The sequence below is a fragment of the Anas platyrhynchos genome, chromosome 2 (genome assembly GCF_047663525.1).
Source record: "Anas platyrhynchos isolate ZD024472 breed Pekin duck chromosome 2, IASCAAS_PekinDuck_T2T, whole genome shotgun sequence".
In the NCBI taxonomy this organism is placed as follows: Eukaryota; Metazoa; Chordata; class Aves; order Anseriformes; family Anatidae; genus Anas; species Anas platyrhynchos.
Window position 1 is genome coordinate 44,180,423 of NC_092588.1, and position 26,830 is coordinate 44,207,252.

Sequence of the window (26,830 nt, forward strand, 5' to 3'; positions counted from 1 at the left end):
GAAGAGGGGTTCAGGAAAGCTGGATTCATATTCAAAGATTACCCATCCAAGTCCATTCCAGTGAGTAGGAAGGCAGGCAAAGACAACCGGAGGCCTGTATGGATAAACAAGGAGCTCCTAGAAAAAAAAAAAAAATACAAAAAGGAGGCATACAGAAAGTGGAAGCAAAGACAGTTAACCTGGGATGAATACAAAGACACTGACTGAGCATGCAGACACGTAGTTAGGAAAGTCAAAGCCCTAATGGAATTGAATCTGGTAGGTGAAGTCAAAGACAACAAAAAAGGTCTTCTTTAAGTCCAGAGATGACAAAAGGAAAAATAGGGAAAATGTGGACCATTTGCCGAATGAGTCAGAGGCCCTGGTGACACAGGACATGCAAAAGGCTGAGGTACAGTATCCCTCCTTTGCCTCAGTCTGTACTAGCAAGGCTGGTCTTCAGGAATCCCAGGTCCCAGAGGGAAATCTGGAGTGAGAAAGATGTACCCTTTATGACAGAGGATGACATTAGGAAACACTTCAGCAAGCACAAGACACACAAGTCCTGGGACCCTGACAATATGCGTTCAGGAGTGCTGAGGGAGCTGACATGTCATTGAAAGGCTATTCTTAGTATCCATTGACTGATTGTGATGACTAGAAGTGCCTGAGCACTGGAAGAAAGCAAATGTAACTCCTATCTTAAGAAAAGAGCAAGGACAACCCAGGGAACTACCAGTCGATCAGCCTCACCTTGAACCTTGTGAAGGTGATGGAGTACCTAATCCTGCAAACCATCTCTAGGCACACAAAAAACAAGTTACCAGAAGCAGTCAGTATAGATTCACCAAGGGGAACTCATGCTTGACCAATTTGATGAACTTCTACTATTAAATGATTGGCTTGATAGAGGAGGGGGCAGCAGCAGATATTGTTTGTGTTGTCTTTGGTAAGACTTTTGATACTGTCTCCCTTAAGACCCTCAGGGAGAAGCTGATGATGCTCATGAAGTATGGACTGGATGAGCAGATATTGAGGTGGATTGAAAACTGGCTGGACTACTGGGTCCAGAGGACAGTGATCAGTGGTTCAAAGTCTAGTTGAAGTCCAGTAACTAGCAGCATACCCCAGGGATCAATACTGGTTCCAGTCCTGTTCAGCATCTTCATTAAAGATCTGAATGATGGGACAGAGCATACCCTTAGCAAGTTTGCTAATGACACAAAACTGCAAGGAGTGAGTGGTGCATGAGAAAGTTGTGCTGCCATTAAGAGGGGCCTGGAGAGGCTGGAGAAATGGGTTGAGAGGAACCTTATAAAATTTATTAAGGAGAAGTACAGAATCCTGAAACGGGAGAAACAGTGCCAGGCACCACCACACACTGGGGCCCAACCAGCTAGAAATCAACTTTGCAGAAAAATAGCTGGGTGTTCTGGTGGACACCCAATTTGAACATGAGACAGCAATGTGCCCTTTCCACAAAGAAGGTTCACAGTACACTGGGCAGTATTAAAAGAGTATTGCTAACAGGTTGAGGGAGGTGATCATTCCCTTCTACTCAGCACTGGTGAAGCCCCACCTGTGGTGCCAGGTCCAGTTCCAGGCTCCCCATTACAGCAGATACATGGACATCTTGGAGAGTCCAACTTAGGGTCACAGAGATGATGAAGGTACTGGAGTACCTTTCCTGTGAGGAAAGGCTGAGAGAGATGGGCCTATTTAGCCTAAAAAGAAAAGTATTGGGGGGATCTTACCAATAGACATAAATACCTGAAGGGAGTGTGCAAAGAAGTCAAGCTCTTTTCAGTGGTGTTCAGTAACAAAGACAGGAGGCAATGGCCCAAACTGAAATACCAGAGGCTCCCTCTGAACATCAGCAGACACTTGTGATCGAGCACTAGCCCACGTTACTCAGGGATTTTGTGGAGTCTCCATCACTGCAGATACTCAGAAGCCATCTGGACATTGTCCTGGAAAGCAGCTCTATGGTGGTGCTGTTTGAGCAGGAAGGATTGGACCAGGTGACCTCCAGAGTCCCCTTCTAACCTATACCATGCTGGGAATCCTTTCCCCTGAATCCAGGTAACAAAAGCTGACCGACCACTGGTCAGACAAAACCTACAATATTAATACCCTATACCTTTAGAATGGCTGAACCTTAAAGTATGGGTTATCTGCTGCCATTAGATTATCTGAAGAGGTTTTGAAAACAGGCACTATGTATTTTTGCAATTCATCAGTGAGATGACAACACTAACACTTCATGATCTTGAATTCACCCTGTGTTCCGTGATTTTATAAGCATTAAGAAAGCCCCCCAAAACAACTGGACAGCTGAAATTCATTACTACTCATGCTGCAAGGACAAATACTCCTAGTGTTACAGTAGTATAACATCATAAAAACACATGAAAATTTAAAAATCCAATCTACTGCAGAAAGCTGCACGTTTATCTTCATCGACTAATTCACGTACAAGAAATGAACAGTTTTTGTAGAAGTTCCTTTTATTTTGAAAAAAATTATTAATCACTGTTGTACAAAATATTCCTAGAACATGATGTTAAGATATTGTTTACACAACTAGATGATTTGGATGTGATCTAGTTGAAGAGAACAAATTTTCACAATTTTTAAGGTGATTCAAGACAACAAACAGTGAATCATACAAGTGAAATATTTCAAAATGTAAGTTTTATACAAATCTTATTTGGTACTTAGGATTTATAAACTGTAATGATTTATGCCAAGTTTCCATTCACATGATTAGAAGATAACACAGAAAGTATTTTTACAGCTCACTTTTTAAAGCATCTCAATTACCTTTCTACTCTTAGTTTTACAAAAATAGGTAATTAATTTTTAAGACAGACAAGTGGGTTATTCCAACTTTGTGCTTTGTTTAAAAATGGACAAAAAATGAATATAACTAATTATGATTGTTGAAATGTAAAAGAAAAAAAAGAAAATATATCTAATGTAAATTCCAGTAGAAAACATTATTTTGCTTTCAATAAATTACTGCAACTCCAGAGCTGGAAAGCTGGCAATCATCTACTTAAAATAGCCCGTTAAAGCTCAAATTAATGTAGTCTATTCCTTTCAAATAGCACTACTAGTATAAGGAAAGAAACCGTATTTCTAGAGGTTTCTCTATACCACCCCCAAATAATTTTCAAAAGGAGTGCATTTCTGTTATTTATCTTAGGTCCTTCTGAATTACACGATGTTTATAACTAAAAAAATAATAATAATAAAAAGGGAGAAAAAAGGATATCAACATTACCTTAAAAAGTGTATAGCCAATAACTGAAGATACAAGACAAGAAAGAACTAAGGAAATCAGTAGGGGACAGATCTTCACCCAGAATGAATCAGCACAGCTCCACTGACATCAGCAAGGCCATCCTGACTTGCACCAGCCACAGGTCTGCCTAAACATACAGCAAAACTCATTTATGTTAGTGATAAAGAATAGTGTCCATGGAAATAGTGTTAATATTTTTTCAGAATGTAAGTTAGAACACCTTATTTCTCATCTAAAATTTTGCTCTTGGTGACCATCACTCTTACCACTCGCTGGCAGTGAAAGTAGTTCATTTCCAGTTTCAAATAATAAAATAAAATACATTTAACGTTAATAACCACGATTTATCTTACCATAAGCCCATTTACAGTGTAAGGAAGAAGGTTTTAATATAACTAACTTTTTATACTGTTACGGGTTTTCACTGACTATAATCTGGAATCAACTTCAATCACTGGAAGTCAGCAACAGCTGTGCACTGAACTTGAGGGTAGCGAGACTCTTTGTTGTTACAAAATAATTCGTCTTACACAGAATAAGCTACAGTAAATTTTTACGAGTATCTCCCAAAGGCTTACGTTTACAAAGCAAATCCTAAAAGCAGAAATACAGATACAGAAATAAGTGATTGCACAAGTTTGTCTTTCTCATAGGCAGGAAGACGTTCTTTTAAGGCACAAGAGAATTCCCAGAGTGCAGAGGATGGAGTACTTAACCAGGAGTGCAAATATTAAAAACATACAAAACTTGGGAAGCAGAGGCTGAATTCCAGAAATAGCTTATGACAATAATCAGGTCACACTACTGTCATTTGCAATACATATTACAGAGTTTTGTATATATATATAGTGTATATGTATGCTTGATCTAGTAAAACAACAAATGGGATTCAGATGATTTCTGCCAGAGATCTGTGAAAATGCATACCTCTACAACCACCACATAATATGCTTAAAAGAGACGTTTTATCCTGGTGTTATTTATGTGTCTCAAATAGAGCTATCTTTGAAACATGTTATTATGCAGTACATGCTCAATCCATTTGGGCTCTATCTTCTGTCAGTTCTACTTATGGAAAGAAAGTCTCATGACATCCGCAGCTAAAGAAGTAAAAAAGGTAGTGGTAGCTATGCTGGACAAAACTCTTGGCAATGTTCATTTCTGTAATGATACCATGTTAAAACTCACAAGAAACTGAGGTACAAACTTATGTCAAGTAAACATGAGATTTGTCTTGTATTCATGTAAAGTACAATAGTTACCCCTGTTTCTTGATTTTTTTCATCTCTCATTTCCTTATAAGAAAAATATATACTCGCATACAATGCTGATATCCTATGTGTTGATGCCATAAATCCCTTAGGATAGCAAGTTTGATGGGTAGCAACCCATTAGGAGAAAAATATATTTTTGAATAATATTTTACATATATACAATATATATATATTTAATTTTCAATCAAAATATAAAATTTTATAATGTAATCATTGGTTATCTTTTGTGTGAAAAATGAGAAATATCTCATATACATTTCATTCATCTATGTTGAAAATTAACAAGGTATTTGATATCCACCAGTAATATTTTTGGTTTTATTTCTACAGAATTAAAAGAAAACAAAGAAACAGTGAGTGAAAAAAGCTTTCCTTCTCCAAAGCCAAATACAGTAAAATTTTGAGGCTGAATCAATCATAAACAGCACTAAGTTCTGCATTTTAAGCAATCACAAAGAACAGAAAATGTAATCTAAAAAGAAACTAGCATTACTATATGAACATAGTCTAAAGAAAAAATGGTTTGAATCCCTTACTTTTGATGGAATGTGTATAGTAGAGACTAAAAAAATCTACTATACATTTAACGTAAGAGTTACTTACACTCTCACCACTCTAAATTAGTTTTGATAAACCTCTCCCCCAGAAAACAAACAGTGGAAGAATCTGTTGCATTCAATTCCAAAATACCCAGTATCACAAAAGTAGGACTTATTTACAGTTTTTTTTTCAGCACTGCGAAAGGCACATTTATCTTTTAACACATGTTTCTGCCAATGTCCTAAACTTAGGTTCCAGCTGATCTAAGAAGTCAAGTGCCTCTTCTTCATGCTGATCACTGCAGCAGCCTACAGAACCAGCCAAGGATCCTTTTCCTTCATAGTTATATGTAAGGAGATAATCTTCAGAATGCTTCTGTTCTTCATCCTGTCTGCATAGGTGCACCTTCTGCATAGGAAGAGAACACAGCTTATTATTTTCTTAAATTGTTATCCTAAACATATTGCATAAAAATAATTTCTTTTGATTTACCTTTCATTGATTAATTTTTAATCAGAGTGTGTCCTCTAATGGATTCCTATATACAAAAAATGCACATGATTGGTCTATATCATTAAGACTATAGAATATAAATATTTAATAAAGAAATCATTTCTACTAATCACATATGTAACAACAATAGAGGAAGAACCTGTTTAAATAGCCTGTCAGACAACTAAAATCCACTCAAAATTGAATGACTGGCTTACATGTAACTAGTTAGGTAAGTAGAGTTTCTGATCTCCAAATCATGGGGTAACTACATTTCTAATGCTGTACATACATTCCTACATCACTAAGATAAATATAAGGTCTTAAATTAGTACAGAGCAAGCAGTTAGAATAAAAGCAAACTAAACTCACAAAAACTTGAGTAAGGCTAATATTATTAATGAAAGTAAATACTCTAGTGTAAAATAGCATACTGCTTACAGTTTAAGCCAAGAGAAAGTTGTTTATGCTTAAGTCTCAAAATATTTAAAGGATGACTTTTTGAAAGTCATATTCCAAAATGAGAGGTAGAGAATAAAAAGAAAAAAACAGCAAACAACACACAAAAAAAACACCTTTCTAGCCCAAAAACATGTCTTCCTTGAGAAGTCTGCATACACTGATCATAACCTACACTCCAACAAACTTAGAGTCAGAATACTTACTTCACCTAAACGAGGGTGTGTGAAATTATGCCATTCTGAGTAAGAGTATCTACATGTGTCCATCACAGGTTGTCCTCCTCCTCCTTCTTTGACTGATCCCAGAGTCTGATGTCCACCTCCCCTGACTGATTCCAGGGTATGACCTCTTCCTTTTACCATTTCAAATGTTTGTTGATCTCCTGTTTTTATTCCACATCCTACTTGATCAGTTGTATTTTGTAGAGGAATTATATTGTGATCCTAAAAAAAAATAAAGTAAAATAAAATAAAAAGAGTGATAGTGGAGAAACCTTTCATTTGTTTTTATTTCTATTGCATTTGTAAAATTCAGCAATTGGGAACTGTCAATACAGAAAACTCAAGTTTTTAGTCTTGCACAGTGACATTTTGAACAAAAAGCCATCCTTACCACTTTATACATAAAAATCAATGGGTAGTCTTTGGAGAGGGACATTAGGACAAGTAGAAAACAATAATCTGCAATTAGATATGATACGAGATCCAACAACTGAATCTTTATCCTGACAAAAGACGCACTACAATCCATACATGTTAGTTTCTCAAAATATCACAAAATAACACTTGGTTTCTAAAGTCAACAACCTGTGACCCATTAAACCAGATATATAGTCATATTCATAAATTTCATTCTATTTTATTCTACGTTAAGTCTGCATACCAGATGAAAAATGGAAAAACTAGTATGGGATCATATAAATTAAAGATTATGCATCAATTTATAACAGCACTACATTTTATGCTTCATAGGCAATAACAAATTTGACATTTGTCATAATTAGGATAGTTTGTCTTGGTTTCTAACGTAAGCAAACTCAATGTTTCTTAAAGTATCCTTTTTCTGAGGAAGCAAAAGCCAAGGAGTGAGGGACAGAGAAGGGAAAAATTATGAAGAGGTAAGTCCTTGTATATGAATGCAGACCTGGGCTGGACTATGTTCATAACAGACTGAATCTTGAAATAGTTTAGTCACCAAAAGCAAGAACATATTTTGTAAATGTGGACTGTTCAATACTTTTGCCACTGACTCAAAAATCAACTATCCTTGGGTTTATTTTTTTGGGGAAAAGTAGAAATCGTACTTGTGAGACCTAAGGTAATTATTGGCTAAATTAAAAATTTCTTCTCCAAGGAACAGCAACAATGTTTTGCTATGAGCACATATTCAACATGGGCCAAAGAGTAAGCTTCCATCTCACTGTTGAAAATTACAAGACCAATTAAAATATCCACCTGAAACTTCCAACCAATCAGTTAAAGTTCAGAATTATTATTAACAGCTGAGGGTCCTAGAATAACAACCACAGGATATCTTTAAATATATATACAGTACAAACGATTGCCTAAGGTAAGAGCTTTCAAAGTCTTGTAAAATAGCAAAGCACATCAATGATTCTTGTGTTCATTCCATATTTCCTTCACTAAATCATATATTTGCAAACCAAGAATCTTCATTATGTCTTTCTACATTGAAAGAAACAGACAACTTACCATCACTTCTTCTCCTGGAGCTTCTGTATTTGAAATGATTAAGTTGTGATTGGCACAATCGTCAGTCACATGCCTGCGCATTACCCCAGAGCCACAACAACCACAGATTGTAATCAGGATTACTGGAGAGGAAATAAGGGAGGAAGATACTCTGAACTTTACCTCAAAATGGTATCTAATTTTGTTTGAAAACTAATTTTGTTATATTAGTCTTTTTAAATGCTTAAGCATGAAGTATCTTTAAAAAAGACAATCCATAATACTTCACTCAAGAGGGTGGTGAGGCACTGAACTGGCTCTCCAGAGAAGCTGTGGATGCCCCATCCCTGGAGGTGTTCAGAGCCAGGTTGGATGGGGCCCTGGTCAGCCCACCACCCAATACCACCCAGTGGGTGGCATCCCTGCCCATGGCAGAGGGTGCCCTGCCCATGGCAGAACTAGGTGATCGTTAAGGTCCTTTCCAACCTAAGCCATTCTATGATTATATGAATCAAGTTTGAATTGGGCATCCTCAGGTAATTGTAAAAATGAAGTGTTTTGCACTCAACATTAAAATAAAAAGTATACTTACACAGCAAGAGTAATGATCCTAAGATCATAGCAAGGATGGCCCATACACCAAGAGTAACACTGCTGGAGGCAAAAGCCATCCTTTCACATTCACTTGGAACAACACAGTTACAGTAGTTAACTCTTATTTGGGTGACTCCTTGCTTTCCTGATCTATCAGACACAGTTACAGGAATAGTGTATATTCCAAATGGAATATCACCCCTTGGTGAAAGATACACAGACTTCTCTGTAAAAAAGACAAAAATAAATATACTGTTAACAATGCCTGAAACTCCAATTACATTTACTAAAAAAGACTGTCAATGACATTTATTGGAAGCACTTCCAGCAGTGTGATTGGAACAATGCATATCCCCTTCCATTCTTTAGCTCTGTTGCTATATCCAATGGGAAGTGAAATCCATTTCGTGTGCTGCTCTTCTTAGTAAAATACCTGGTCACTGGTCATTGTTAAAGGGGAAAATATATAATTTGTAAAAATACATACATCAATTATTATGTACAATGATCTTGTACATAATGGTTATTTTATGTTGAGTTACATGAAATTGTACGTCCCTTTTAATTTCTCTTTTTTTTTTTTTTTTTTTTTTTAAATTTGCCTAGTATAAACCTTGAAACTTTCAGATGTCTTCAGTCTCAGACTTCGCTGTCTTTTGCCTTTCACTAGTGCATGTTTGTCTAGACACTTCAGAATCGGATCCTTTTCAGGCTAATTATCTACATATGACAACATGGTAGCAAATATATATGCTGCTCTTGATGACATCATCTAGCACCCACCAGGAAACCACTACCAGCTATAACTTTTTGTATCAGCGAATTTTAGGGAACAGTTACTTCTTTTCTAGCAAATCCTTCATCTATTTCTACGAAAATACTTAAAATTAACATAAGCATATTAAGAGAGATAATAATGTTTGGGGGTTGTTGTTGTGTTGTATTTTTGTTTTTGTTTGTTTGTTTTTTAATCCATCTCTGTTTCACCTAAAACGTGCTGGCTGTCAGCAGTAGTGAGGAAAAAAAATGGCTCTAATCAATTTGAGGTAAAGTTTCCATTTCCCAGTCCTTCACTATAACAGCAGCCTCAAAAAAGCTGTACTTTCATTTGGCTATTTCATTGTTAAATTCTGTACAAGTTATGAAAGTATGAATGTATACTTTCTATTCCAGAGGTGTTTATCTAATTTAATACACTGATTTTTGTTCTCACACACAATCTTTTTACATCACAATTTTAGACAGCAGCTGATTTCTGACCCAGGTAAGCTGAGGACAAATTCTTTTTTATGCTACAAGAGGCAGAATATAGTAGCTTTCTCCTTGCCTCTGTGATGCCAACAGTACCACCCTGCTAACTTTTGCAAACCCAGGACAGCTAAGACCCCTTTAGTGTTTTCCTTTTATTCATGTTATACTTTTGATCTCTCATACAGCAAATGAAACTGAGGGACTGTTATAGATGATCAAGTCTACCTCATCAGCTCTACCGACCAGTTTCCAATGTGCATTTATCAAGGGATCTCCCAGTCCACCCAATGCAGATGTCCCACAGCTGCCTCTGGCAACCTACAGCTAACTGAGGAGGAAGTCTCATACCGTTGTGTCGTGTTATCTTCCACGAGGAAGCCAAGTTACGGTCAGTCACGCGATATACAAAAGGCATGCTGTAAGAAGCAATATCACCATCCTCTGCAGTGAGGCAGATAGGTTTTCTGTCTCTGCACATTATATAATCAGTTTTAATTATTCGTGGAAAATTCCTGTTGCAAGGCTGGATGACAACTTGCAGAGTTCCTGTGCCTGTTTTGCCATCTATAAAATAAAAGAATTAAATGGTAAAATAGTCAAACATTCATTCATTTATTTATTTCTAGTCCCAATTTTCATGACTATCATCAACTGTAATATCCAGGTTAAGAATTAAGGTGGAAAGAAACTACTGATTTAGCCAAAAGCAGGTAAGAACTTCTCATAGCTTTCTTTTGGCTGCTTCTGCAGAGTTCTTGTATTTGTTTAGGAAGGAACTCATCTTTTCAGGTGACAGGGAAGAAAGTGCTGCAGCCTGTTTCCTCCTATTCATGTGTTGTCCTCAAGCAAAACTCTGCAACAATGACTAAAGGAAGGAAAAGAAACAGAAAAGACAAAGCAGCTAAAAGAAAGTCTGCAGCTGCATGTTCATGAAGTGCGTGCTTTTATGCAGTTCAGGATCCCAAACTGAAACTCCTTGACTTGCTTTGAAAATCATTTACTTTCAGCAGTGTAATATGGTCACAGTTAAATGCACCAATGTGTATTGGTACAAAGAGAAAGAGCTATACAGAAGGAAAAGGTTCCAAAGCTCCACAACTTGTGTACGTGGACAGAACATACTTTATTGTTCTTACATATCTATGTGGGCACGCATACTGTCTAAAAGGAGTCTTATCCTCCTTCAGGACAAGGACCCTAAAAATACAGGGTCAAGGAGGCTAAGCCAAACTGAGAGTCAACAGCAGAAAGGTAAAGACTCCAGCATTTTTACTCCTGGAAGGAGAAAATACATTACACTTTCCCTACAGCCTACTTCCCCTTCCCCTGGGAAGGCAAACACTTTGGCAAACAAAAAAAACACCATGTCTTTTCTGTTCTCTTCCTTCTGTCACCATGCAGTAGCAGCATTCACCCATGAACGACATCAACATCGAAGTCTACATGTAAGAACTGAATGGACTCTCCCTCCTAGTTTGATTTTTTCCAATATAGGAATGCTCAATGCTAGTATTTACATTACAGTGAAATTACATCAAAACAGCTTTTTAAAACTGACTCTAGAAATGCCTAATTGCAGACACATATCATACATTTTAGATACAAGAGACACTCTAAACAATTTAGTTGTTGTAATATACACTTAATTTTAATATCCAAGCTTTGGACAGAGTTGAATAATACAACTGTAAAGCTACTTCAAGGTCTGTTCTTTATTCCAACTGCTCTAAATGTATTCAAAAAATTAGTCAGGAAATAAAAGGAATACAATCCTGCTTTAGCACAGAAGGGCTAAAAATAAATCCTGCCACTGGACTTATAAAGGCAATCTATTTTTTAATCATATTTTAAAATTAAAAGTTCGATAATCTATTTGCTACATTTTTTGCATTTAGATGTGAAAAGTGTATTTAGTCATCTTGACTACATGATGTTTAGGCAAAACCATGTCTTTTCTTGCAATAAGCACATATACCCAAATTGATCAGAAAGAATAAACACTCACTTTAAGTCAGGACCAAAATCTGTTTCAGAATAAGAACCTGACTGTGCAACTCTTCCTTATAATGAGAGTAATTTGTAAGAGCTCTGCACCTCAGCAATAATGAACAGTGTTACAGAACATAGACTACCTACTGAGGAAAAGAGCACAGTACCACATAGCAGCGAATACAGCTTTTCTTACAGTTTCTTTTAATTTAAGGTCTCCAGAAACAAGACACCAAGAAGAGGAGAAAACAGAGTTTCAAGGATAACTTATTTTTGAAAAATTCTCTCTACTTTCTCTGTTGTCAACTTCATGGCTGTCACATGCCATCAGTTAAAACAAAAATTTAGTCAGGAAATGAAAGGAATACAACCATGTTACTAAAACCCCTCTTTAAGTAGGAGCAGATAACGCGAAAATATAAGAAAACAGGGCAAATTCTCGGTATGTATGCCCTGCTGTATAATATTCCCTAAGCATTTGATAGTCATCCCAAAGGCAAGACAATGCACTGGATGCACCTCTCACCTGTACCAGTATAGTTGCCCCTAAGTTAAAATTGCACATAAACATCTTTTACAGGCTAAATATAACAGAGACAACATTTAGTACTCACTTCTGTCTATTGCGAGGACTGTGATATTGCATTGACCTCGTTTCATTTCTCCTAGATCTCGGTCCAAGGCTTTAATGGTTCTGACTTCACCTGATTTTTCATCTATGTTGATCCAATTACACTGTCCAGGTGCTATCTTGTAGCTGTTAAGAGTATTTTTTTTTTGTGTGTTTAGGTAAGAATCTCAAATACATACACATGCATATATTTATACCTATATACACATACACACATAGATACAGGTATTTATGTTCACACACACATGGCATCAACATTCCCCCTTCTTGTATCCCTCCATGCTTTACTCCAAATAAACTAGAGATAACATTGTTTCATACCAGATGCCTTCACTATTTCCAGTTTCTGGATCTTCTGCTAGGTATTTCCCAATACTTGTCCCAACCTCATCACATTCGCTAGCGTCCATGCGGAAGAAACAGGGTTTAAACACGGGCCCCTCATCCACATCTAAGACATTCACTACAACAGTGCTGGTGCTCTGGACAACTTGTTGTGAATGTGGTGCCAGCATGTAGGGTGCCTCATTGTTGACCGCAATCACAAGGATCCTTTGCTTGGCGCCTTCATAGTCCAGACCCTGAAACACAGGTTTTTTGTGTGTGTTTTTCCTTGTTTCAAGCTAATACTAAGATGGGCAGTGTTTCCACAGAACAGTTATTAAATAGGTAAAACTGTATGGCATTCATTTACAAAAGACAACAGCTTCTGGAACATCCAGCTTGAGACACAGTAAAGAGATAAGATTTAAACAAGCAAAGAAACCCCAAAGTTCTAAATTAGCCAAAGAAAAGGACCTGAGGAACTATCCCTAATAAGGTAAGCAGCATCACTATATATTTTTCAGATGAATACTCTGCTAGTGAATCACAAATGGAATTTACATAAAAATTAAGTGTGGCCTGAGACTTTTTCCTCCCATACCTAACTGACCATTATTTTAGGCTATGAATATCTTCTTTCCAGCACAAGTCACTACTTTTCTTGTTAGCACCTACATTTATTTCCTAATAAGAGTTCACCCACTTGAAATGTGTCTTAACTTCTGGGGCTCATCAGTCGGTATCTACATATGTAATTCTCCAGACACTACCTCCAAGGACATCTTATGCCAGTAAACCTATTTATAGCCTGATGTTACAATACTCTCTGGTCTACTATAGAGTTACACTAAATACATGAAATTTCAACTGGATTATTATATTAGTAGTAGTAATAGTAGCAGTAGTATATTAGCAGTAATAATAGTAGTGTATTAGTAGCTTAGCCTTCTGACTTACATGTTCAAATGTTAATATTAATTTTCTCTGCTCCTTAGAAGATACCTGCTATCACACAGTTTTAACAGATAATGAAAAAGAGGCACTAAAAGACAAAAAGGATGTGCTGGACTCCAGGTAGAGTGGTCCTTCTATCTTACAGCTGCAAAGTACCAGGTACAAGAGTAACTTCTTACACATACATGGACTCCTTTGCAACCCAGAAAAGCAAACCTAAACTCACTACCTAAACTCATGCAAAATAAAGCATGGATAGTTTTAAGCCAAGGTAATAAGTTTAATCAACTCCCAGAAAGAACAAGGCTGGAGGAGGTGCTCCTCACTCCCCTCTTCAGCCATGCTCCCACTTCTGTTAAAATCTCACCTGTGAAAAATTCTTCAGTTACATCCCTAAGTCTCAACAATTCAAACTGCAGAATCAGGAAAAAGCACCAAGCTCAGCTGGATGATAAAGCAAAGGGAGACTTTTGATTTCTGAACACAAAGAGGAATAGTCTGGAAGATGAGCTATGCAAATTCTGTCAGTTATGTATTACACATGATCCTCATTTGTAGCGCGTTTAGAATAGAGTTCAGAATAGGAGTAAAGCATGATATGCCTGACAGAGATATTTTTTGAATAAAAATTAGTTCTAGGTTATTGGTTTTAAAAAGTAACACCTGAAGACACAAATTTTGCTCTAGCAGTCCCATTTTCACTTACCTTAACAACACAGAGTATTCCTTCATTTGTGTTTCTGTCTGTTGTAATTTCAAAAGAACGATCATCATTTCCTCTTATAATTTCATATACAGCTGTGGAGCCAGGTGCACCAAGTTCATCAAGATCAAGAACAGAAACTCTCAGTATTTCTACATTCACTTTGTTTTCCTCCACTTGTGTTTCATACTTGGAAGTATCAAAAGAACGAAAAATCAACTTAAATCAGAAAATGCCATTCTACAATTCAAGAGTGAAGACAACTGTATTTAAACCTTTAGACCACAATCCTGCAGTTAAACCTAAGGAGCCAATTTACCAAGCTAGCATGTTGACTTTGTACATTTCAATGTATTACTGTATTTCCCCCATACTTCCCTTATACCCTGACTGAAACAGGAACTCTATCCAGGCAGCATAGCTCTCTTTCACTTCCCAGCTATCAATGACATAATGAAGCCTGGAATTCTCCTTCCAGGAATGGTAAATTAGCACAGCTCACTTGTTTAAAATCAGCTGCAGATGCTAATTTGTGTACAACGTCATCAAGGCACAGCATTAAGAAGAGGCCATGGGTTATGGTTCATACCAGTGTCCCACAGCACTTTAGCTGTATATATGCTTATTGAGATATAATTTGTCCTAAAAATAGAAATATAGAAATTAACCTAGCAATTAGGCATTTAACCTAGGCCCTTGTTTCCTCGGGGACAGAAAAAAAAAAAAAAAAGAGCTAGCAATTTTTAAGTTAAAATGTGAACGAAGGGAAGATAATTTAGATGGCTGCAGTAAGCAAAGACACAAGGCTGATTTATAGCTATTGTTGAAAAAGAAGTGGTTCAAATACTATTCATGTATAGAAAAAAGTTAGAATAACAAAGAAATTCTCAGTGAAATCCTTGCATCTACTTCACTGACACTAACAACACACAATTAGCCAAAAGCTGGTCAAAGATAACTGGCTCATGGAATGCTTCAGAGTGAATCTGTCCCCTCCCCAAAAATGGTTAAGTTACAGGATTCCTAAGATAACATATTGCAGAAGCAAACGAATTAATAATGTTTGTTTTCTCCCAATAAAGCCGTTGACTCACAACAACTAATATAGCAATAGGTCTAACTACCAAATAACACAACAACCATGTTCACAAAGTTTTGTGTTGGCATGAACTGTCTCAGGGCACTAGGCATCATACTTGAGGGAGTGCCCATGGGGATATTAGAAAGGTGGTATGTTTTTTATATATTTTACTCTTTACATGCACTTAATTTATGAAAACTTACTTGTATCTGTTTAAAAGTTGGTGCATTGTCATTTGTATCTTCAATTTTAATGACAGCTGTTCCTGTAGTGCACAAACCAAAAGGTTGACCTCCCATATCTCTCACTTCAATAAGTAAAGTGTATGTGGACACCAGCTGAAAAGAATAAAAGCATACAGAAGTTTGACATGTTTTTTTTTTTTTTAATCAGTTGCACACAGCAATAAATGTTTTATTCCTGTTCCCCAGCTCTGCTCCAAACTCATCGCTGTCCCCTACAAAATATGAGTTTGCTTTGGAGCTATTTTCCTATACTTCGAAAAGGAAAAAAAGTAAAATATTTTTCAGTGGCTAAGCAGCACTGAGTTCACACCTGTCAGTAACTTGTAAGCTATACCCAGTATCCCCACAATGGCCACAGACACCTTTGTTTTCCAGTATCTGATGTTTTGGAATACACAGATGATGTGCTTTCATCCCCTAATCCACCCTCCCAATCCCTCTTCTCTAGCCCTCCCTATTGGAGTGGCAGTTTTCTCTTGGATTTCCAACTTATAAAGTGCTTCAGCCCATGACTGCTTTTCATTAAGCTTCGCCACCCTGTTATTTCAATGAACATTCCTGCAACCAGCCTTTGTTTGGGATACATTATGTAGAGGGAGGGTGCCCTCAGCAGTTCCTACAGGACCACTGATAAGCAGCCCACTCAAATCAGTGACTAGAATGGCAACAGCAGAATGATTTTCCTTAGCCTTACAAATACCTGAACAACCTAGGGAAGATGGAGCTGGACACAAAAGAGGGAGTTTGAAAGTCAAGAGAGTAAATCCAGTTCTGAATAACTGGAAGTAGCACTAGGTTTCCTGGGTGGAGAAAAGAAAGCTCCTGTTCCATTTCATAAGTTTATCTTTAAAAGACAGGTAGCGGACTCATTTTTGAAGTTTTCTTTCCCTCAGTAGTCTCTGTGACCCTAGCAGTCATGGTGATATTCATTCATGGCATTTTTCTCTTGCTAAAGAAGCTTAGTAATGTACCCCTGAGCATACAATTTTGCAACTCACCATTAAGGCGAATTTTTGGCCATGAAATGACTAAGTGTTCCAGAATACAATTATTTTTATCCTAAAAAATATGTGCCTGCACCCATTTTCTACTATGTCTTATCCAAGAAATATTGTTTTGAATTACACGTGCCGTTTCTAATGTAAACACTCACATGACCTTTTATCCAAAAAACATTGAACATGATAAAAACTAAAATCTCCTCTATCTTCTTACTTGAAAGTTATCTGATAACAATAAATGGTTTGTGCATATGTTTTGAGAAACACTGTATTATTGTTCAGATTTATCATTCAGATATTGCAGAATAACAGACTACTTCTAGAAAAGATGGATCATCTACCCTGTAAATAACCAAGGAACACCTCAAGTGGATCTTGACTGGGAGGAAACATCAGCCATGGGATTCATGAACAGAGAAAGAGTAGGAATCCAGAGACAGATGCTTGGTGTCAAACAGGATTAGCAGACAGTCCCCTTGCCAAGTTTAGCTAGAAAACAGTAGAAATGCAGAAAGATTTTGGACCAGCTCTGTTGTAAGCTTTGGAAGCTCCTCAGAGAGAGAAACACAAACGGTAACAGAAACGTTTTATCTGATGATTCCCATGACAGGAATTCATTTTGAAGTTATCTGTGTGCACTAGTGTTCACAACTAAATAAGCTTCAAGAAAAATCACCTCCCGATCCAGCTGTGGTGACAGTACAGTAATGACACCTGTTTCACCATGTAATGAAAATGCTGGGATTATTGGTGGGTTTTGTGACACAATGCGGTATCTCAACAGAGTATGCAGAGTGAAAGGCTCATCTCTGTCTTCTGCAGTCACTGTTCCAACAATTACACCTGTGAATACAACATAGCAATTTTAAATTCCAGAAAAATCTATAAATAGGCAAAAATTATTTGAACAGATATTTATGTCTAAATAGTACCGCATCTGTCAAATGAACAGAAAGAATAATCAAGAGAAATATTAGAAGCCTTGATTTCAGCGAGAGTTTCTGTCAATGACTTCTAACTGAACATCCCAAATACGGATGAAAAGGAGCTGCCAGGGAAGGTGAGGAGGAAGTTCAGTGATCTCTGACGCAGTCCAAACTGCAGCACCGCCCCTTGGGGCTTGCTGCTCTCCTGCATCCCCAGCCCGAGTGGTTCTAGACCTCATTTTGAAACCGTAACTCACTCAATCAAAAGTGGAGTAGCTCACAGAAAGAAAAGCAACTGGTGCTTTGGGCGTGAATGTGAAGGCAGTTTGCCTCCTCTGTAAAGCAAGTTAGACCCCTCTTCACTCTGCACCCCTAGTCTAAGAGATGGTGAGGAATGGTAAAACACTGTTTTTCCATTACTTGTTCTGTACACCCCACCTGTCTCGCCACTTTTCTCCTCTGTTAAACTGACATGTGAAGTCAGCAACAGGCAAATCCCTACCTGTCCATGGGTACAGGCAGAAACAAGCCTTTCATGTGTTATCTTCCCCTCCCTAACCAGGAAACATCCTACCTTAATTCAACACATTGGACACACACTGTAGGCTTAATCAAAAGTGTTTTAGACCTTAGAATACTGCCAACATAGTTTTTAACAGATAAGTTTCCTGAAAACTGTTTTGTTCTTTGTGATCTAAACATTTAATGCAGAACAGCAATTCTGGATAAAATGAAATGTTTTGAATTTCTTAAACTGCTTTAAGAACACCGAATCATCTCCATTTTAAAGCATTTGTTTTACACATTATTTTTCACTATTATTGAGATGACATTCTGAAATCTCTAATAGTTAAGAAATCGTAGGCTGCCCTTTGAAAATTCAGCCTCCACTGTAAAGAAACACTACTCAGGAAATCCCACTGAAAAATGTCAGTATCACATTGGTACTTAACTGAGCTGAGTAACAGTAAATGTGTTCACCGGTTTGAAACAATTCTTACCAGGCTTGGAGTTCTCAGGGACACAAAACTCAAAGACGTCCTGTGTAAAATATGGAGCATTATCATTGTCATCCTCTATCCTGATTGTATGCACAAGTGGTACCTCTGGTGAATAACCATCTGGAGTGCTTGCAAAGCAAATGATCTGTAAAACAGAAATTCAGTAGTTCACTTCATACTTGAACACCATTTGGTATTATTATACGTTCAGTTCAGTGGAGGAGTCAACAAAATGAAATAGTGTCATGCACACAATTCTCAAAACAAGACTCTTCAGCCACATGGAAGGGGAAGTGACCAGTATGTAATGATGACAACTGCACAAAAACTGTAACTGCTTCCCAATCTTTCACCTTACTAGAAGTATTTGAATCACTTTCCCTTTTCCCCCCCCAACTTTGTCAAACATATTTTCCAAGTCTCCTGAACACAATTTTTTGAGGTGTCTATGAAACAACATCAGCGCTACCAAAAATTTAGATGCAATTACTACTATTTAGAATAAAATCAAGAATAGTAATAAATTGTCATACTTTGATGAAATGCAATAACAGGTATTGCAAGTTACCTCACTATTCAGAAGCTGTTTATTTTTACTAGCTGCCTTCTTGCACTTCTCAGCCAGTAGAGAGAGCAGTGTACCTTGTTAATAAAATGCAAAGACAGCAGCTTGAGAAAAACAGGCTCGAAAAATACAGCTGGCTGGAGTTTGTGATCTGTTTCTTATGCAGACCTTTTCTGCCCTCCCTGAAAAACTCTGGGATAACTTCATATTCTTCCCAGAAGTGATGTAAACGCAGTAGCTCACTGCCATTACTGTTGCAATTAGACTTTAAGCAGTGAAAAGCAAAACTCCTCTCAAGATCTACATAACCAGATATTTGTCACTGGTTTCCTCTCTCAAAGGCCAGAGATACTACTCTAAACAGACAGCTAACTGTAGATCTAGTCTGCTTTCTTTCTCCTCCATAATCCAACTTTCAAACATGTGCATGACAGGAAAAAAAAATTATACTTAACACAATTTAGGCCTGTACCTGGAAGCTTGGATACTGTTCACGGTCTACTGCACGAGTAGCAAAGATATTTCCAGTTTCTCTTTCTATGTAAAACAAACCCTTTGGATCTTGATCAATTCCCGGTCCACTTGCAGAATAATAAATGGTGTAGTTCTGAGCAGTGTCTGACTGGACCTACGAAGAATGAATTTTTAAGCGCAAAGGAAAATGTCAGCATCATTCTCATACATTATTCTGCCTTTTCATGATCACACATAGCAGAAGCATGAACTTTTCAAAAACAAAAATTAAAACTTAATTTACTTCTACTTCTTTATCATCTTAAGCTTCACAGAATAGAACAGCTCGCCTTGTGACTGCATTCCTTTATAATACGGGTGCATGAGAAGGGATAATTAATTCAAATTTAGAAATTGTTCAGCATTATTGAACAATTAAAGAAACAAGAGTGTGCATAGAAAAATCTAATTTTAAAATCTACTTTCTCTAGAATGCTGCACGTACAAAGCACATTCAGATACAGACAGCTTCTTATTTTGTCTCTGTTCAAAAGATTTTGGTTTCAGTGCACTCACTGAGAATATGGCTTATAATTACTGAAGAAAAATTAAGGAAGAAATAAAGAAAAGGAAAACAACCTATAGCACAGTCCAGGGACATGCCAATTCAGATAACCTCTTTGCATCTCGTTACAGGCACTGAGGAGGTAACATCAGCAGTTATCTACTTGTAAACAACCCCCTCCCCAAATACTTTCCTTACCTACCAAATGCCAGAAGTTAGGAAGATAAGATTAGTAGAATGATTGCTCTGTACAGACTCTGTTATTACACTTGTCTCTACACATCTGCTACCAGCCACTCTGTAATCTAGTGAAGGCTAGATGCATCCATGATAACTGTAGTTCTTGCATTTCTCTTTTACGCCTACTTGTTTTCTTACTGTAAGAACTTTTCCTAATAGCATAGGCCAAACTAAGTCTTAAATTCTACAGGTATACATCACAAATGCCAAAAAAGGATATAGACAAGTAGGTAAAATTTTACCCCCCATGTCTATGCAATCTTTTTCTAAGCACTGTTTTGAGATTTTTTTTTCTTTAAATTACACACTTCATTGATCTCCATGCATAATAGCTCTCTTCTCATAGTATGCCTCCTCCTTGTTACAACTTTTACACATTTCCAGTTTATCCCAACTACTACGATCACAAGTTATTTAATGTATGAGATCAGAAGATATATAATGGACAGAACAAGATGGGTGTAATAGCAAGAATGGCATCAGTGGAGAATAGAAGAGAGCTCACTTCATTCTTCATATATCATAACAGTCACATAGAAAAGTAGCTTGTGCCATAGAAGTAGGATCCATCTAAAATATACCTGTTGAATTTGTAGTGGGAAAGGTCCAAGTGAGTTCTCCATCATAACAGATGGAATAGGGCCCCACCTTCTTTTGGTTCGCTTTAGAACTGTATCTCTAGCCTGCCTGGTCTTCTGTGCCTGGGTCTAGAAGATAAAGATACATGAATATACTCAACGGTGTACATTTTTACTCAACTCTTGTCCTTGCTTTTTCCATCTCCCCACCATTTTTCCCCACTGACCATTTGTTTTTCCAAGATCTTCATTCCTCCTGTAGCATTCTAAGAGGATTTTCATTCATTGTAATAATTTGCACAAATAAAATCTGCTTGGATGCCTCAAATATGGCTTTTAAAATTCTTGGCATTCCAGATTAAGCTCCTTGATAGCATCTCCCATTTCAGAATGGAAGTCTGTTGATTTAACCCACACTGTAATCACAACTGCTACAAAAAAAAAAAAAAAAAAAAAAAAAAACTACAGAAGACTACTCTGCCTGAATTCTAAAAATTCATCTACAGCTACCCAGTGTCAAACTGTACTCCTCTGTAAAACTGCACCCAAATAAGGAAGGGACCTTGGAATTAGAAGCCCACCTTTTTTTCATCTGTCACCAAATCAACATGTATTTTCTTTTCTACATGTTTTTGAATATCTTTAAGTAATATGGTAAAAGTCCTTTTCTCATCAGAGAAAGAAACAGCAGATGTGGTATATACAGAGCCATCTTCCAGAACTTTGAAGTTCCCATCACTGGAACTGATACGTTCTGCAGACTGAAGGCACTCGTTCAAATTAACTGTAAGAAAAGAGACGTAAACAATAAATGTAACGATAACATACCTCTCGAAGTGAAAAATCATTCACTAATTAAAACTTAAAATGACATTTACTGGCATTTGGAGCTTTTCTAAATTAGGTCATTCGTTAAGTAAGCACCACAAATATAGATTCTTGTACCCAAATATGCACTCAGACTTGACCAAGTTTACTTGAATTTCCACTGGTGGAATTCTTGAAGCATCAGAGATAAACTTATACGTTTAAATGCAATAAGCACTGCAGACACGCTCATTAGTGGATCAGTAGGTATTATATTTGTCTTGTGCTCCATGCCCCACAAAATCAGTGAAGATGATTAATTAATGCAAATTCCCAATGGAGCTATTACTTCTTGGAAGCTTTGCCCTCAGGAGGAAAGCACTGACTGGTTCTATGTGATTTAGAAGTCTTGGGAGGACAAAGGCCTTTAAATTATGAGGCAGACTGATCAGAGAGATACAGACTAACTCTAGAACAAATGATTGACATTTTTAAAATATATGCATGACAGAGTCCCACAGGGTTGACAGGAAGTACCAAGTAAGGTCAGCATGCTTCCTTTTTTTTTTTTCTTCAGTATTTTTATTGCATTTGCTATAAACTTGTGGCTTGAATAAATTTTAATACACTTCTCACTGGTTTGACTGAAGAGTGTAATTCTTCACTACGGTTTGAGGGGGGGGGGGGGGGGCAAAATCAGGATAATCATAATGAACTGCAACAGCACCGTCACGCTATTGCACTAAGTAATAATTATTTGGCACCCTAAAAAAGATGCAGGCCAGAGGTCCAAACTATACACAAATCACCCTTGCAGAGTACATGGAGGTGTTAGTGTCATGTTTTCCAAGTCAAATATCTTTTTTCTTCTCTTAATAAATTCCAAAATGCTCTGTGCGTGTGTGTATGTACAAAACCAAAAGGCTTTAAAATAAAGAGAACTATGTACTAGATACTTCAATACTTCTTCAATGGTATCGTAGTATACTGGGTCTTGCTACAAAAAAAAAAAAATTGGGCACAAAAGCCAAGTGATTCCAGGTTAGATTCAAAATTTCACCCTATGTATGCAGATGATATTTTTAATAAAAGAAATGTCATTTATCTTTCAACAATGCAAAGACTGATGGGAAGTATCACTTTAAATATGGCTTTTTTTTTTCTCCTTTCTCCCTCTTCTTAAGCCCTTCTTTTAACTGCACAGTTAAACATTTAATAGACTTCCTATAGTATTGTAGCAGTGACTCCTCTCCCTTGCCAATCTGTGAAAAAAAAAATAATAATTTAGTATTGCACAGAATTATCACCCCCTCACTTTAAGGTGCATATTATAGCACTGCTGCACATTAGAGCACTGTATTTCCAAAAATACCAGAATGGAAATTTTGTTTGCAATCATTATGTGAGTCAACATTATGCTCAGTATGTCATAGCTTTGTGGGATCTTTTTCTTTACAGTCTCTTGTCTATATCGCATAAGACAGAAACATATAAAATCTCTTAACAACAAGAAAAATCATGAGTCATTTCGTTGTCATGCTGTGATCCCTGATATCAATGCAAAATGTATTACCCTTTCTCAATAAATGTTTAAGGAATGCCATTCAAGCTATATAGCCTTCATTAAATATTTGGAAAGTTTAAGTCCAGTGTCACACAATTTCTTTCATAACACTGTAATAAGAAGTTTTACTTTATATAAAATTTTCATTTATTTAAACAGAGAAATATTGAGAATATGCAAAAACTTAAACATCTGTAACCTTTAAAGTTTAACAGGAAGGTCAATGAGCTTTCAGTTTTAGAGCTAAATTTTCTAACCACTTGTATTATGAATAATTACAAATCTACTGGTTTTGTTCTTTCTGTAGGAATTTGCGGCATGCACTTCTGCTCTCCTGAGACTGACACAGGGTACCTCCGCAGCCTCAAATTCAGTCTCAGGCAGCACAGGACACAACAGCTCCCCCACCTTGACTTTAAAAACTGCCTTTCAAAGACCAGAAAAAAAAATGAGATTGAGTGTTTTTTGGCGTCCCCTTTGCCTCTCTATCAACTTAACTGAGACAGACCAACCCAGCCAGCCAGGAGCACTCTCCCAGACTGGTGTGCATGCAGGATACCTTTCCAGCTTGTCTCCTCGTGTGCCCCGAGCACCCCACCACAGCTGAGAAGTCACAGCCGTATTTCACACTGGTAACACAGCAGCAGCTTCTGGGTTCTTTGGTTATGTGGGTTGTCTTAGTTTTTCCTTTCCCATTATACAAATGACTTATTGACTTCTTCATATGACTCTGTGGTTTATAGGTACACTTTGGAATATTAAGCCACGTATTTAAATACTAAGCTTAAGAACTCCGAACTTTGAGAACATTAAACTCTGTCATTCTAGTTTTAAAGCACATACTGCAAGCTGACGATAGCTGTTTATGCAAAAGTCAAATGGATGCAAAGAGTCAGTGTTCAAACCCGTAACAAATACAGGGCGTATCCTTCATAAAAAAGCTGATCCAGCTATTTAACTGCCTGTCCAGTCATCCATTCATTCCATTAAACAAGAAAAAAAAAAACAAAAAAACTCTTCTACTGTGAACAGCCTCTCCAGAAAAGGTACAATCCTTTATTGTTACGATGGGCATCCTGCAGTTTCTCACCTCTGCCAACTAATGTGCCAGCCTCTAATGCAGAAGGAACATGAAAAATGACTTTCTTGCAAGCATCACAGCATAAACTCAATACCTAGAAAACAAATAACAAAGTTAGGAAAAAGAAATAATTACATGATATTTTGAATAATAACTACTGTTACTGAAGCTGCCTTTGTTTTGTTTGTCGTTGTTTTGTTGTTGTTTGTTTTTTTGAAAGAGGAGCTAGAGAAAAGATCCAGAAAGCACCTTTCAGCCAAAAAGACAGGTACCATGCAACACAATGGTGTTTTTTTCTAAAATCGCGGCAGCACTGACAGCAGTGAGACTTTTCTTAGACAAGATGTCGCCTACACTACTACTTTCCTGTAAACATAAAGTACAACTCCACAATGTGCTTCCTCCAATAGCACTCCTGGTCAATTTAGGTCTAAAGCCCCGGAGCGTTAAGGTTCAACCCATCTAATTCCATCTGGAAAAACCTTGCCGATGCCTAACATTAAAGGGACAAGTGTCTTATTAAGACCACATGACGACACTTGCACTTACGTATCGCTTTGCATCTTCAAAGTACATTCTAAACTGGTTAAATCTAGCTTCAGCAATTAGATATGACATAAATAAAACACTGTGCATGACAGCAGTCCACTCCCATAAAACCAGTTACAAAACGGGGTCCTCCTCAAAATTCAAATGATGCATTATCCAGATAACCAGAACTTCTTATAAGAGTCATAGAAGTACAAAGATACTCCTCAGCACAGACTAATTTAGTCTTGACCTCAGATTCCGCATGTGTGGATATACACCTTCTGTCTAGTTTTTATCCATATGTTTAAATTTTTAATCCAAAAATCACACAGCCAATTAAACAAATAAACAGAAAATGTAAATAAATATATTCATCCTTTTAAGCACATTTATTCTTTCAGGATGAAAGTCTAGCAAAAAGGAAATTCAACTTTATTTTGCACATCTTTTTAGGATTAAAGGTATAAAAAAATAAATAGCTAATGGAAATTCTGAAAATAACTTATTAATACTTAAATAAAAATAAAATCTTTAAGGGCATTAGCAATCTTTACAAAAACTAAGATCAGGTAAAAGATTGAGTTTAAATGTGGAGTGTAATGATTGCATTAAAGCAATTTAAATGCTGTGTCTGCATAATAAAAGCAGTTTATACTGTTTCTTACGTATATATACACAGATAAAAACATGTATACACAAAACACTTTAAACATCCTTGCTTATGTCTTCGAAGGCATTTTCCTTATTGAAAGATACTTAATAAAACCTTCTCTCCTGATAGCTACTGTATAAATCTATAAACTATTAAAGTCATACAACTTCACTACACTGTTCTAAGATATTTCCTGAATCAGTAATGCCAAGGTAGTCTGATGTCAGTATGAAGAGCTACTGGAGTTAAACAAACTTAAGTAGTGGGTATTTGTGAATATCAAGATATAAGGAGATGCAAGGTAAAAATAAGTTGCGATGTCCATTCACTTTATATTAAGACACCTTAGGTTTTTTTTAGGTTTGGGTGTGTGCAGGCTTTTTTCCCCCCTACTTGACAGGGGAATTTTGTCTTCTTTTTAATTAGATGAATGAATAAGCTCATTTTGGTTTCTTTGGGTTTTATTATGAATAACTTAGCAAGGCAAGAATGCATACCACATCTGGAATAGTAACACTCATTAAAATGTACATATCTAATGACACAAAAATAATAAAATCAGTGATTCAATGCTACTGATTTATTTTTTTTCCTGAGCTCAAAGTACTCTCTGCCTTCGTTCTAAGAACGCAGTGATAATAAAGGGGAAGGGGGGGGGGGAATTAATTCCACTCATCCATAAAAGAAAGACAGTAATAAAAACGAAATAAAAATTAACTCCGCCGCTCTCTCTCTGGCATCAGCCTGTCGGCAGCCGGTTCCTGCACACCAACCCACGCAGAGCAGGGGGAAGGCAGGCAGGGGAAGGTGCCGGCGGGGCGCTGGGGGTCCCGGAGGAGGCGGGGGGGGACGGACACTCGAACCAAACCGGGCCGTGCTCAGCTTTCCCCCCCACGAACCGCCGCACCAGTGCCTGCAACCGCAGCCCGGTTCCATCGCACCACACCGCGGCCCCAGCGCCTCCCCCCTTCCGACGGGAACCCCAGCCCCATCCCAAGCCTGCAAGGGGCTTTCAGAGCCGGAATCGTCGCAAAGCCCCGTGCGAGCCCCTGACCCACTCACCAGGAGGCCGAGGACGAGGCTGGGGACGGCGGGGGCCATGCTGGGCTGCGCTGCGCTGCGCGGCGGGGCGAGGAGTGCTCGGCGGCGGCGGTGTGTCTGCGCGGAAAGCCGTCTCCCTCGGTCCCCTCCCGTCTGGCAGAGGAGCCGGCCGGTGGGGAGGGTGGGACCGCGCGCGGCAGCGGCGACTTTAATTACCTTTTTTTTTTTTTTGTATCCCTCCCTCCTTCTCTTTGGGTAATGCCCGTCCCGGGCACGGCGCTGGGACACCCCGCCCGGCCCCGCCCGCC

General features: G+C 37.6%; 1 protein-coding gene across 2 annotated transcripts; it reads right to left on the reverse strand.

The window, feature by feature from the left end:
* Nucleotides 1-2,468: 2,468 nt before the first annotated feature.
* On the reverse strand, nucleotides 2,469-26,830 carry LOC101801046 (desmocollin-2). Of its 2 annotated transcripts, XM_027452184.3 has the most exons (17): nucleotides 26,544-26,830; nucleotides 24,308-24,392; nucleotides 21,428-21,630; nucleotides 20,850-20,975; nucleotides 19,483-19,638; nucleotides 18,446-18,590; nucleotides 17,195-17,361; nucleotides 15,476-15,610; nucleotides 14,195-14,380; nucleotides 12,532-12,791; nucleotides 12,194-12,336; nucleotides 9,939-10,154; nucleotides 8,338-8,565; nucleotides 7,767-7,888; nucleotides 6,258-6,497; nucleotides 5,593-5,638; nucleotides 5,370-5,508 (listed from the first exon to the last, which is right to left on the reverse strand). In XM_027452184.3, exons 1-16 carry the CDS (start codon nucleotides 26,580-26,582, stop codon nucleotides 5,603-5,605), a joined length of 2,487 nt encoding a protein of 828 aa, XP_027307985.1. In that variant the 5' UTR covers nucleotides 26,583-26,830; the 3' UTR covers nucleotides 5,370-5,508; nucleotides 5,593-5,602. The 2 variants fall into 2 exon arrangements, with proteins under 2 accessions (XP_027307984.1, XP_027307985.1); XM_027452183.3 differs by lacking the exon at nucleotides 5,593-5,638 and having other exon boundaries at nucleotides 2,469-5,508; nucleotides 26,544-26,829.